Below are 13,629 nucleotides of genomic sequence, written 5' to 3'. Positions count from 1 at the left end.
ATTTTATAGCGGCGTGAAATTCACATGTACATTGACGGATAAAAGTGCTAATTCTTCTCCTGTTTTGGGCCTTTTTTACAAGGCCGCCGTTTACCATAAGAATGACACAATGTTAAATCGACTACCCTCTGTCGACTTATCAGCTTTTTATCTTCCGAGTGAAAAATATACACTGCAGAATTTTGAATAAAACATAATGACAGCGGTTTTAATAAATTCAATTTGGCTTTTAATTTGAAATTCTATTTGATAAAAAAAATTAACATGTTCTTTTCACAGAACACCCATCGCTAGAACTTACATCATGTCTTACAAAACGGGAAGAAAGATCCCATTGAAAGTTCTGAATACGTCCTAATCCCGCAGGGACCGGGAACAGCTTCTGATAGAACAGTTACCATAGAACAGGTACCCTACGGCACAGCGCTGGCACTCAGCGCCACTACAAGAGTCGGGTAGCACTACATCCACAATGCCCTGTCTGGGTGACGGATCTATCCATCTTTGGCACACACCTCCTGATTTGTCACTGAGGGAGACAGTACGGTCGCTCAAATCACGTGACCCTAGTCCAGTCACAATGACCACACACTCAAAATGGTCCTTTTTTTACTCTGAGGTAAAAACTGTCAATGAGGAAATGACATCCCCATATTACTTGGGGTTAATGCGTAGCTAAATGGGGTAAGGAATGAATGAGGGAAGCCTTGGGGTCGAGCATATTGTCCATACAACGCTGCTGCGGCGGGAAAAGTCACTCCAATGGCGGGCGGAAGCATGGGTTTGCTCGCCATTTTCAGTTTCTCTAGCTCTGCCTCGTGGAGACGCTTGGCTTTGGCCCTCCTGTTTTGGAACCAGATTTTGACTTGGGTCTCGGTGAGGTTGAGTGAAGCCGAGAATTCCGCTCTCTCCGCTATGGACAGGTACTGTTTTTGGCGGAACTTCCGTTCCAGGGCCAGGAGCTGGGACGTGGTAAAGGGTGTCCGTGGCTTCCGGTTGGTCTTGTGCTTCCGTAGTGTGCATTTCTGGGGGTTGATTCTGGGGGGACTAGGAGGGACTGAAAATAAATATCAACATTTAGTGAACATGTCTATATTGCCATTGTTCATATGGTTAATATAAGGTGGCATGTCATTTTATACACTTGTTTCTTTTTTCTGAATGTTAGATTGAAAAATTCAGTTTTGCGATTTGATTTGCGACCATATGTTTTATTTTTGGTTCCTAAAGGTCCCTACAAAGAAATCAATTAATACTTTTTATGCTGTTAATAAAAGAGTGATAAGTTTAATGATCATTGACGTTTTATTGAGAGACAAAGAGGCGCAATGCGATACAGCTCAGAAGTTGATGGCGCGCACTATGATCAGTGGTCAGGACCAGACAATTAAATCTAATCAGGGGTTATCTGTGGAGATATCGGGTGTTGTACACATCGACAGGGCCTTATCTCTCCCCTCTCTCATCTCATGGTCATCTGGACAGCATAACCATGGCCGGGGGATACCAAATCTTCCCCGCAAGCTGCTGACACTAACAACCGCTTATTAGACTGACCATATCGCTCTACTTAGTCAAAGAGTTTCAATGATTTTATTGAAATTAATTACCCAAACACTTAATTAGGAATCCTAGTTGAAAGGCGTCAACGATAAGCGTTCATTAGGTTGCTTCGCGCTGCTGAACCCCGAAGAACGGTGCCTTACTGACGGTTCTACAGAACCGGCTACCGTCCCAAGAAAGGCGCTTCAACAATCACATTTTCTCCAGCTGAAGTCTAATCGGCGACCGTTTATCTGGGGTGTCGAACGCTGGTTTGCGATACTTGACGAGGTTCGAACGTCTCCCGAGTTATCTCTAGTTATGCCAAATTAACCCCGGTTGCACTTTTCATTATTTCGTTTCTTCAGTTTCAAGTGTGCACAAAAGAGTTCTCGATAGCGGTCTCCTGCCGTTCCTTACATTGATAGCTGTTCATTGATTCCTCGTGATTGTTGACACTTTATTCTTAACTGATTTACGCGCTTAATTTCCGATATTTGTCAAGATTAGATCGATTCATTTATTTATTATTTTTAATCATTAACATTTTGACGAGAATCAAGTATCAATTTAATACAATAGGTTTATCATAGTTGATAGAATCAAGAAGTTTGGGCAATAATGAGTAGAAAAGTTAACGGCATGGGTCCTAATTATTCACTTTCTCGTCAATTGAAAACCAATATAAGAGAGAGGGAGATATATTAGACAGTGCACAGTATGACTTTTAACACCTTTTCAAGCTCAAGAAAATATTTCTTTCAAAAAAAAAGAAATGATTCATTTCAACTTCCATTGACTCATTTCGAGATATGCATAATAGGCCTTTATTTATGTAAACACTTTTAGTGCGAAGTAAAGAGAAAACCCAGCTAAGGACCTGCCCCTGGGTCCGAGATACGATCTGAAATTTACCGGTGTCCCTTAGATAGACTCAACAGGACCCGCGGCCAGACCAATGTAATTGAGATTTAACAGCGCTCCTCATGAATTCTTATTAATTCACAATTTTTAAAAAAAATTGCACATTAACTATTTATGCCATTTTATAGTAGTTTTATTTTCTCCTTTGCAATTTTTTAATTTTTTGTTTGGAATATTATTTCTTTATTTTAAGTACGGAAAATTTAACAAATGAAATAAAACGAGTTATTATAATATATAAATATATTGATATTAATAACACTACTAGAAGTATTAAACCCATCTATATGCTAAAGAACTTTTAAAACTTATTGTATATTTCTTTTCAAAAATAAAAATAATAGAGTTTTTTTTTACTTAATTGTGATTTTTTTTAAATAAATATAAATACATGTTTGAAAACTTTAACCTTTTGATTTATCCGTCTTTTTACTTATAAAATGTTTATAAGATATTGGTGCAATTTTACAGTTTATAGTCTGCATTTTTTTATCAATTTTTGTTTTGTAATTTCTTTTAAAATCATAAAACCACAAAATAAAATACTTAGATTTTTATAAAGGATTTTTTTTATATTTTTGGAAGCATGGATAATAACAAAAAATACATATTTCTTTATTTCCGAAAAAATAAATATTACTGGATCTAATATAAAAGCATGTTAACAAAATTATATGCAATTTTCTTATCAATTTCTGGGTTTTTTTCTTTTCTAGTTCTAATTATTTGTTTGTATTCTTTTTAAAATTATCTTTTTCTTGGTAAATATAACTTTGTTTATCGTTTGATAAGACTAGCGTTTATTTCATTCAGTGATTCTGTTAAAAAATATAATAAACAAAAAAATTTGATATACTAATTCTACGGTTCGCTCCAAATTAAGCAAGCAGAAATGAAAACAAAATTTGGGAGACTACCTTTTGGCGGGGATATGGAACCAGGAAGCCAGGGAAATGTGGTATTTCCATAGAAACCGTTCCAACGTTCCGAGGCCACGTGTGACATGATGGCAGAAGGGACCGCGTCCGATCGGAGCATCGAATGCTGTTTGTTGAGTATTCCGTCCATGGAGAAAGGAGTCATAGAAGAGTTAATTTTTGGAGAGGATTCCCGGGGACTCTCGTCCTCGGACGTCACAGAGTCAGGAGAGCGAGACCTCTCCCTACTTTCCTCCCGAGAGGGGGGACACTTTTCTGAGAGCATAGAGTCCACGCTGAATTTGAGCACATGTTTCTGAGCCGGGGGTGATGACGATGATGATGTGACAGTCGATGATTTTGGCGATGGCTGTGACGATGACATATTCTGTGGTGCTTTTTCTGTATGAGAGTCCGAATTCGTCTCCGAATTTGTCGGACTTAGTTTGCTAAAAGCCGAATTAGAGCTGGCTGACAGTGCAACGGGATGCATTTTGGCTGGCGAAATCTGTTTTACAGTACCAGTAACAGCTTTCGCTACTTAGGAGGTTCCCATTGATAGTAAACTATCTTTTGCGATATTTACAATAATAATTCACGTTATCAACTAACTTGATACAATTTAGAGCAAGGGGTGTTAACTTTCTTCCCCTCGGAAGTGACGTCACACCAACAGGCAGGCATCATTGGTGAATATACAAATTGATGTGTAATGGGGTATAAATTACCATCGTACAATGCAAATAGTTAAAAGTCATCCGAGTGTATCACAGGCGCTGCGTGTTGGCAAACACAGGGCTAATTTGAAACACTCCACTAGACGTGAACCTCTGAAAGCACATCAAAAACAAGCTGACAGCATCGCCACAATGGAAGTCCGAGCGGGACCCGGGGTTATGAGGAAGGGGTGTCGGGTTATCTGTAAATACAAATTCTGTTTATTTAAAACTTGATTAATTCGTGCGATGTTAAGTGACTTTGAATGTGTCGGGTCCCTATTAAGGATGATCAATTACCTGACCCCGGTATAAAGTATCTGTAATGGGTGATAGACCCGTATATCACCACTGTCAGGACACATAATGATGAGGCCGGACCCAGGAGCAAAAGGCGCCGATGTCCATCGGTGGGCGGGGCCACCCAAACATCACCACTGGCTCCAGAAGGCTGAGGACACGGCGCGCCTCTCGCGGATTTTGTGTGCGAGTTTGTTTGGTTTGACGCGAATTTGAGAAAAAGTAAATAAGTTTACTTTCTCAATTAATTGTATTTAGTGTCTAGATAAGAAATTGGTCGGAGATATCAGATTAAAATGACACCAGCTAAAGTAACGAATTTTCCGATTAATTTCTTTGTCCGATTATTTATCTTGAGTTTTAAGAGGTTAAATTTTACTGCGTGTATGAAGCAACTGCTGCTTCAATTTTTTACGAATGCATCGCGGCTGGGTTTCTTTAATAGTAAAAACATAGGACCCTTCAGGAAGAAATTAAATTATTTCACATGATTTTATTAATGTATTATTTATTTATTTATTTATTTATTTATCGTAGATCAGTATATATTTTCGTTAATACATAGGTGGAATTTTTCTTTTATTTAATGAAAGAATGACTGTAAAATAAGTTTGAGACAGAAACTACTAAAACCAAATTAATTTCGGAAAATAGAAATACAGGCTCAGAATAAATTATATTCGTTTATGCAAATAGACATTTAGTGTGATGTTATCTAGAATTCCTTAAGCAATGATCGAACTTTCTTCCCAGATGTAAAGCCTCCATTAATCGCGATTTGCATAATTATTGCTTCGATTTTTATGAGTCTTTAGCAACGACTGGATACACACGTAACGCGACTGATGAAAATAATAGAGATTATTAAATATCATTACAATTAAATCAGCATAAACCACGGACTGTGATAGCTAACATCCGGGTAACCATCACACGTCGGAAGGAATTAATTCTGGATGTGACTGGCGCAGTTTTATTCAATTTAACGGCTTTAATCAAAAATTGATTCAATAAACATTGTTATTGGGACAATTTCCAATAGAAGAGCAATTAACAACGATATATTACCGCCAAAACAGAATCAAATGACCGCCATAATGCTGTAACCCTACGCTCCGAAAAACGAGAAAACACCCGACACCGATGTCCGGTAGATGTCGCATCAGTCGGAAAGCGACACATTGTATCCTGGACTCGGTAATTGTGGCATTTGCAGCGAATATCGAGTTCAAACGCTGGCACCGTAAAGCCAGAATGGCGGGATCATAAAGCGGATCTGTATTTGCTGTAATTGTCGGCAATCATTGAGATTTTATAGACTGTACCTTGGCTATCATCGAACCTTAATTCAATCTTTTCACAATGTCGTGTCCTTTTTTTCACAGGAAAGTTAATTGCGCATTAATGTTGCTTATTGCACGATAATTAATGCGGAAATTGGGTAGAATAATTTTGATTTGATAAATGCAATTATTTAGAAATTAAACGTTTAGCGTAATTTAATTATTCATCGTTTATTTCCAGTTTTACAAGTCTAATTACGCTAACATCCTTCTAAACGTGTGTCGCATATCAGAAAAAAAAGTTAGAGGAAGATGGCGGAATAACAAGCATTAATGATTTTGTTACCGTCAGTATCCACATACATACTGCATGAGATTAAGGTGGTCAACAGCGCACACAATCGGCCGTTATCATTGGTCAGGGGCCACGTGTTGCCTGTTTATAGCTGTGAACAGTGGGGGTTCAAACAAAACAACATATTTGTTGTGGTTAACAAATATACAATTTATATACCAATAAACATTAGATGACCAATTTAACCAAAGAATTAATCACCGATGCTGTTCATATATTTATTATATCAACAAGGGGGAAAATGGAATTCATATGATTAAAGTGTATTTTCAGTAGAATTGGAGTGATAATAATGAACTCTAATTTTCAAGCGATGATTTTTCATTCTGAATTGCAATTCAAATAGTACATTATCATCACACCAGCTTTTCAATTCTTTTTATCACTGAAAATAATTTGTATTTTATAATATAATTCAACTTTTATACATTTGACCTTTGTCCCGCTATTTAGGTTTTTCAGACTCTGCTCAGATTTATATTTAAATGAAAACTGTCTTAATGATAAGTTTGAGATAAGTAAATAAATTCACTATAAATAAATATTCATCTCTTTTTTACTTTTTTATTTTGCTAATTCAATTAAGAAAACAGATTTTAAAAACAAATCGTGTGCAATTTAGAATTTGGGAAACGGGTATTGTTTCTTTATTATTTTTTTAAAAAAGAAACCAATGATCTAACTGCCTTACCGCATAATAGTTAAGAAGAAACACAAAAAATTATATCATATTTCAATGAAATTAATAAACACACATTAATTTGATGATTTAATAAAATAAACTTAAATAACACCTGTAATTTATGAAGAAAGGTGGGATATCTATATATATATATATATATATATATATATATATATATATATATATATATATATATATATATATATATATATATATATATATATATATATATATATATATATATATATATATATATATATATATATATATATATATATATATATAACACATAGTTGTTTTGGTCAGTCCTTCTTCAGTACCGTAGCTTTTTAGTAAAATGTATCTTAATGTCAAGTGGACTCCAAATTTTGATCAGGAGTTATGCAGCGGGTTTTGGATTTCATTGTCATCTCAATGGCGAATTAAGGGACATTAAAGTACATGTATTATAACATTTAACAGACGAAAAGAAATGTTTTAGAACCGGATTAATGATGTCAGACTCGTATTATCACGATTATTTTCATCACCTATCCTTTTTACTTAAGTGGTAAAGTAATACAAATGGTGATGCAATGTTTCAGACCTTCCAATTACTCAGTATTTGCCAAATTTTTACGTGTTAGATGCGATTAGATGTCTTGGAATTGTTGGTCAAGAAATTAAGCGGACGGAACATATCAAAATTGAACCATGTGTGCGGATATCGCTTTCTTTTGATTTGATTTGTTTATACTTCCAAGTCAAATGGCTTATCAGATCACAGAACATAATGAGAGTAATATTAGTAATAATACATTGCATAATCCGTTGTTATATACTATTTCATAATCCTAATTTTGTATTATAACTATTAGTGTGTTCTTTAAATAAGTCACAAACAATTAAACGACCAACCGAAATAAAGAATTTGAAATACAGACAGTATATTAACAGTAGTGAATCAGAACGTACATGTATCTCTATTATCTTACAATACACTTTTAATCCAAAAACTCTTTCTTAAGCATCAACAAGTAAATTTCTGTATGTTTCTGCCATCTATAAATTTCTTTGAATAACTTATTTATTTACACTTTTAGTTGAAAATACGAGGGTCAATCAAAAAATACGAAGCCAATGTGGGTGTCTATTATATATTTTTCATTAAAGTCATAACTAACAGATTAATTTATGCAACAATACTTATTTTATTGATATACAAAGTTTCATTACATTTGATGAAAAGGTATTTTTGTTAACCGATTTTAAAATCAACATGTTTTGTCACCACGGCGCACGTTAACGTTGAAAACATGACGTCAAGATGACGCACGCACAGTTAATAGAAATATCAAATCTTTATATCACCCTGAGTTTTTTGTGCTTTTCACCATACGATTTAAATCGGCAATATATCATTTCACATCTTATTTGTTCACATTTGTTCAAAAATCATATGTTAGTTCCTCAAAGTTTTCTTAATTTTCACCGCATTTACATTAAGAAAATACCTGAATGTCAAATGACGGTGTTTATTTTTTGATTAAATATTTACAGATATTCAACTCTCTTTCGTTCTGTTTGATGATCAAAATACATTTACCACAACCCCCACAAAATGTGTTAGAGTTAAACACAAATACGCAAATATTTTTTGACTTATTTTTCCCACCATTGAGCATTTTCACAGTTCTTATCGGGGTTTTTTTCCCTAGTTAGATCCATACTATTTATACTTTTCATTGCGCCGTGACGTCCGCCGACGTCAATGTTTTTAGTTAATTTTAAAAAGGACTATATGTCTTTAGTAACTGATATCTGTTCAACAAATCTATATATCCCGTCATTATTTGGTACATAGACTATTAGGACAATTTTGAATTTTAGGTTTCAATATTACTTGGTTTTAAACCCAATCTATGGAGATATTACTTCCAACATAATATGGTTTATTGTTGACTGAACACAAAGTTTGACCGTGTGCCGTGACCTTATTTTTGTAGGATTAAATTCTAAATAATTCTTAGAAATAAAGGAATGTATGATCTTTTTAAATTTTAAATTTTTTGAAACAATTGCTAAATTATGTCTACTAAATGTACTAATGATATGACGATAAATAACTTATAGCTATGGCAAAAGTCTTCGTATTTTTTGATTGACCCTCGTATATAGTTGTAACAGTTTATGCATGCATGATCTATACCAGGTCTATACCGATAATACTTTTTAATATATAATTCCTTGTATCTATAATGAATAGTACACTTCAAAATCGCCCACGTCTTCAACATTTAAGTGACAAAAAACATCAAAATACAAATTATATCTTCATTGTATATTTGTCGTACATATCTTATTGATATAACTTTCGGATATGTCATTGAGTTTATAAAATTCTATATTCATAACACAGGCTTTTATTTAGTTAATTATAACAATATGATATATAGTATTTAATTATACCAGAAACCTTGCTGAATAGGACAAGAAATAAGCATGTGCAACCATTATAATTTGTTTCCAAAACATCTCATGCCATATTGACACATATCTTTGAACCTTTAGCATAATTAAGGTCTTATATTGCTATTTTCAGTGGAAAAGGATTGTCTTACTTGATGCATTTGAAAATGGTTTCGAGGATGCTTGTTTTTTCTGCAATATGGAGGCAACCTTCATCTTTGGTCTGAAGAAAATAAGTATATCCTGTAACTAATTCTGAAAGAAGTCAAAGTTATGTGAATTTATATTGTACAAGTAATATATGAGTAGTAATGTTCAAACTTTTATTTTGCTTTATAAATGTGCTTTTTTAAAATTCTGCACGTAACTGAAACTTTTATGAAATGTGTCTAAATAATATCAGAATAAAGATCTCTGTATTTTGTAAAATAAAATTATTAAAATTTTGTAAGGTAAGAAATATTGATCGTGTAATTTTGCTTCAACCACATTCTTAAAATAGCATATTTCACAAAACATTTCCCAACACCAGTTCTTAAACTAAATTTTTTAATCATAAAAATAAAAGTTTATTAGACAATGAAAGTTTATTTTAAAATGAATTTTTCGACTTGAAATTGCAACTCACATTAGCTTAAACTTCACATTCATTTCTTTTTCTTTTTTAATTTTTATAAGCAAGTTTTGAAGGGAATATCTGGACTTTTTAAGACAAAATGGCCCTGCCATCAATAAAACACGTACTATGGTTCTGATCATCTTTGGTGTACAAGATCTTGGCAGTTTTTGTCTTTATAGGTTCCAGTCGTACTAAGTTTTGTCTCTAACCATATTCTAAACATCTATGAAATATCTATTGCATAAACTTTTGAGTAATGGCGATTTGAAACAAAGCGGGTGAATTTAAGTACAAAGTTATGTACTCAAAACGTCTTATAACCTCTGGATACGATAACATAATATTTATTTTTTTCAAACGGTTATTTAAAGTTTTTAAATGCTAATGCAAGGTAAATGGTTATATTTTCATTGGACTTAGCTTTAATTGATAGCAGTAGCCAGTAGTATCTATCAATCTTAAATTTAAATGCTATAAATTTCTTTGGGGATGTATTTGATCTTGTCAAGGCCACCATATATTTATTCTATAAGCAAGCTATTAACAAATGTCAAAGATCAGCATCCCCCAAAAGCTGTACAGTAGAGTACATTTTCGTCTATAAACAGTTTCAGTGTCATTCCTATCACCAATTGCATGGGTAATGGGGAAGAGACAATAAAGTATATTAAGTGCATTTTGTTATTACACAAGAAACGTTCTGGCGTTTTGAGTAGACAATGGTTGAAACATCACAAATGCACGCTTACTACGGGCTCTGTTGACGCCTATCTCCGTTCTTACACCGGAGTGAGCTTATCTCGGATAGGTTACGGCGCCGGTACCAGATGTCAATTTTCTTAATTAACCGTGTAATCAGAATATTTCTTACTGCTCATCTGTTGCGCAGTTTATAGCACGCGTTGTCATTTCCACCTCCTTGCGGAACCGGAACTGAAGAGTTCAACAAGTCCTAGCAGCTTACTCGTCTTCCGTCTTGGGGTCTGGAAATTAAACAAGTCGACACGGGTGACTGAGCGTGCACTGAAGCGCCTCCCCCTAAACTCTCTGGGCTGTGAAGAACAATGCTTTTTATAATGTAAAATCAGTGTTTATTTTCTGGTTCAGTACTCACAAATAACCCCTTGCAGATTCGCGTGCCATCTGAAGGAAGGATTGGGGTGTCCACAATGCCGCAGAGGTAGTGCTGAACGATTAACAAATTAGGATTTTATCTTTGGAAAAACCTACATGCATCTCCGGTTTAGATCACTCCTCAAAGAGGGAGTTTCTGAATCAAACATATATTGATAGTCTAAACTAGATATTATATATATACACGCCAACGAAAAACAGACGAACGTAAATCAATATACATGTATGCTCAAAACTTTCCCGCTTTAGTTCTATTAACAGTAAAATTCATTTGTTTTGGCGGACAAACTGATCCTGTACTAGAAGACAAGACAGACAGACAGACGGACAGACATATAAACAGAACCAAAAAATATGTCACTGATCTTCAATGAAAGAAAAATTTAAACAGTTTATATTTTTTTCCCTTTTTTTTACTCTAGGTAATTATAATATTACATGTATATATTTAGGTTTAAGAAAATTACAAACAGCGAGATTTTGATGCACCTCGACAGCTTCTTTCTTTAAATTTAAGGGTGAACGATGATAAAGTTGTTACATGTCATCACTTTTTAATTCTGTTTCCTTGAAACTTCAGACAGCAGTTGTGTGCAACATCCCTTCATTTTTGATATATGATCCGTTTTATAATTTTATAGTATAACGATTTTTAAATGACCCAAGCTCACTGTTATTGGTTTAGCATTTGATTTTTGCGACATTATAGCATTAGGCTATTTGTGGTGATTATCCCTATCTGTTTAAAAGGCTACATTTTGTAGGCCTCAAGATAGTTGTTCGGAACACCTCGACTATTTATCTAGACCTTTAGCCTTGTAACATGGAACGATTACCAATCAAACTTATGACGAAGAATAAAATATTTGATTCCATCATCCTGTAATTTATCGCGGCTGAAGTGTAGGTTGCAGAGAAAACCCTACGGTGATTAATGGCGACTACCGCATATTCTGCAGACGACATGAGGACTTCCGGCCATTCACACCGTTTGACATAGAAAATTTAGTTCCTTCTACGATAGTCAAGGTTCTTGATTCTGAAAACATTTCAATAAGAAAAATTGGATAATAGTTTCATGCACTTTTGGTTATGTATGGTTATAAAAACATAAGCTCTTGTGATGTTGAAAAACTCTCGTTGTCTATTGGAGATCTAGAGTTCACCAATCATTAGTGGATCCCCAATCATTACAACTGACTTTAGCATGTTTAATCCGATCTCATCTGTAATTAGTAGATTAAACCGTTATTAAAAATATATACATTTCAATTAAAATTAAAGATTAAATAACAAGATGAAAGCTTTATCCCAAAGATAAAAAAGCATTTCTGTTTTAAAAATGATCTGGGCTTCTAAAGACGTTTATCAACTGCAGTACCTGATGATAATTACCCGTGCGATTGATAACTTTACAGTCGGTAAATTTTTCGATTCTGCACAGAGTTCCTCGGTAAATTTTTTAAAAAATCCGCCTACAAGTTGCCTACACTCAAAGTAAAAATTGTTCTTGAAATAGATTTTTTTCACAAAGAACCGCTTAATTAGCTAAATATGCAATTATTATTATAATGAAGTCAGAAAGATCTTTTTTACGCCGATTATCTTCATTCAGATACAATATATGTAGGGTATTAGCATAAATGTTTAAAATGAAATAAGCTCACTGCGATATTTAATCGTTGATGCAATGGGATTTTCTGAACGGTCTTTAATATATTTTTTTAGATAGAGTAAACAATTTCTCATATTTTTTCTCAAACTTTAAATAAAATATTAAAAGTAGAATTTAACGCACAAACTTTGTGCTTTTCTTAATAATCACCAATTTCGGGTTGGGAAGGGGTTGTGGTAGTAAAGCCAGTGTGTTAGTCATTATCTTTCAGAATGCAGATTTAATGCCAGAATTATTGTTCGGTGCAAGACTAGCATAAAGTATAAATGTTGTTTCAATTTCCTCCATCGCCTTGACTGCAAAAATAACATAATTCACACACATAAAGTGACAACACATGTTTGTAAAACCAACATCCAAGACTCTACCGCTAATAAAAAGGTACATAAAATGTCATCAAATAAAGGGGACTAATTTGACAATGAAGAACCCCAATTAATGGGACTGGGTTATTAGTGGATGTTCAAAGGCGCGGAGGGATATCATGTGACGTCTTAAAGGCGCGGAAGCCCCGCCCCCTCGGACAGAGCGGCGCTGTGCAGCGTTCTCCGCTGACAACTTACAACCTGAACTTGTTCGTAGAGTTTTATTAGTTTGAGTTAAACGTGTGAAACATGGTTTTGTTCGCCTGATAAATTTGATAATTTGTGTATCAATCGTGACGTATACTCCAGCACCCGTCAACGTGATCAATGTAGGAGGCCCCCTGACAATGGAAGAATGGTCTCTCCAGTTTTAATCTCAGCTTGCATTCATTTACATACAAGGAATGCACACTGAACGCAACGAGTACATTGAAGTAAAATTTCTTAAATTCCTCTCTGAAAAATAAACGATGCTTTCATTTCTTGAGTTTAAAAAAAATGAAACCAAAAGAAACGATTTATGTAAAGGAAGTTTTCACCGATAGAGACTTCCGATAATTTATTTTCTATTTTTCTTGATAGAATTGCAAAAATGAATCTATTTTGTTATGCTTTACATGTATATTCCTCTTTAAGATCATAGAATTTATTTATCATTTATTTTAAAAA

The 13,629-nt window shown here is 34.1% G+C and overlaps 1 protein-coding gene across 1 annotated transcript; it reads right to left on the bottom strand.

The window, feature by feature from the left end:
* Positions 1 to 206: 206 nt before the first annotated feature.
* Positions 207 to 4,001, bottom strand: LOC105337590 (homeobox protein MSX-2). Its single transcript, XM_011442382.4, has 2 exons — positions 3,384 to 4,001; positions 207 to 1,057 (listed from the first exon to the last, which is right to left on the bottom strand). The coding sequence occupies exons 1-2, from the start codon at positions 3,874 to 3,876 to the stop codon at positions 630 to 632; spliced, it is 921 nt and encodes a 306-aa protein (XP_011440684.1). The 5' UTR covers positions 3,877 to 4,001; the 3' UTR covers positions 207 to 629.
* Positions 4,002 to 13,629: the final 9,628 nt, after the last annotated feature.

Source organism: Magallana gigas, chromosome 8, assembly GCF_963853765.1.
Source record: "Magallana gigas chromosome 8, xbMagGiga1.1, whole genome shotgun sequence".
Taxonomy (NCBI): domain Eukaryota; kingdom Metazoa; phylum Mollusca; class Bivalvia; order Ostreida; family Ostreidae; genus Magallana; species Magallana gigas.
This window is presented reverse-complemented; position numbering and strand designations above follow the sequence as displayed.

Excerpts from the sequence above, each read along its gene's own strand:
- LOC105337590 (XM_011442382.4), bottom strand. The coding sequence starts at position 3,876 with ATGCATCCCGTTGCACTGTCAGCCAGCTCTAATTCGGCTTTTAGCAAA. Across the intron at positions 1,058-3,383 it reads TTCCATATCCCCGCCAAAAG|TCCCTCCTAGTCCCCCCAGA; the intron begins GTAGTCTCCCAA and ends ATTTATTTTCAG.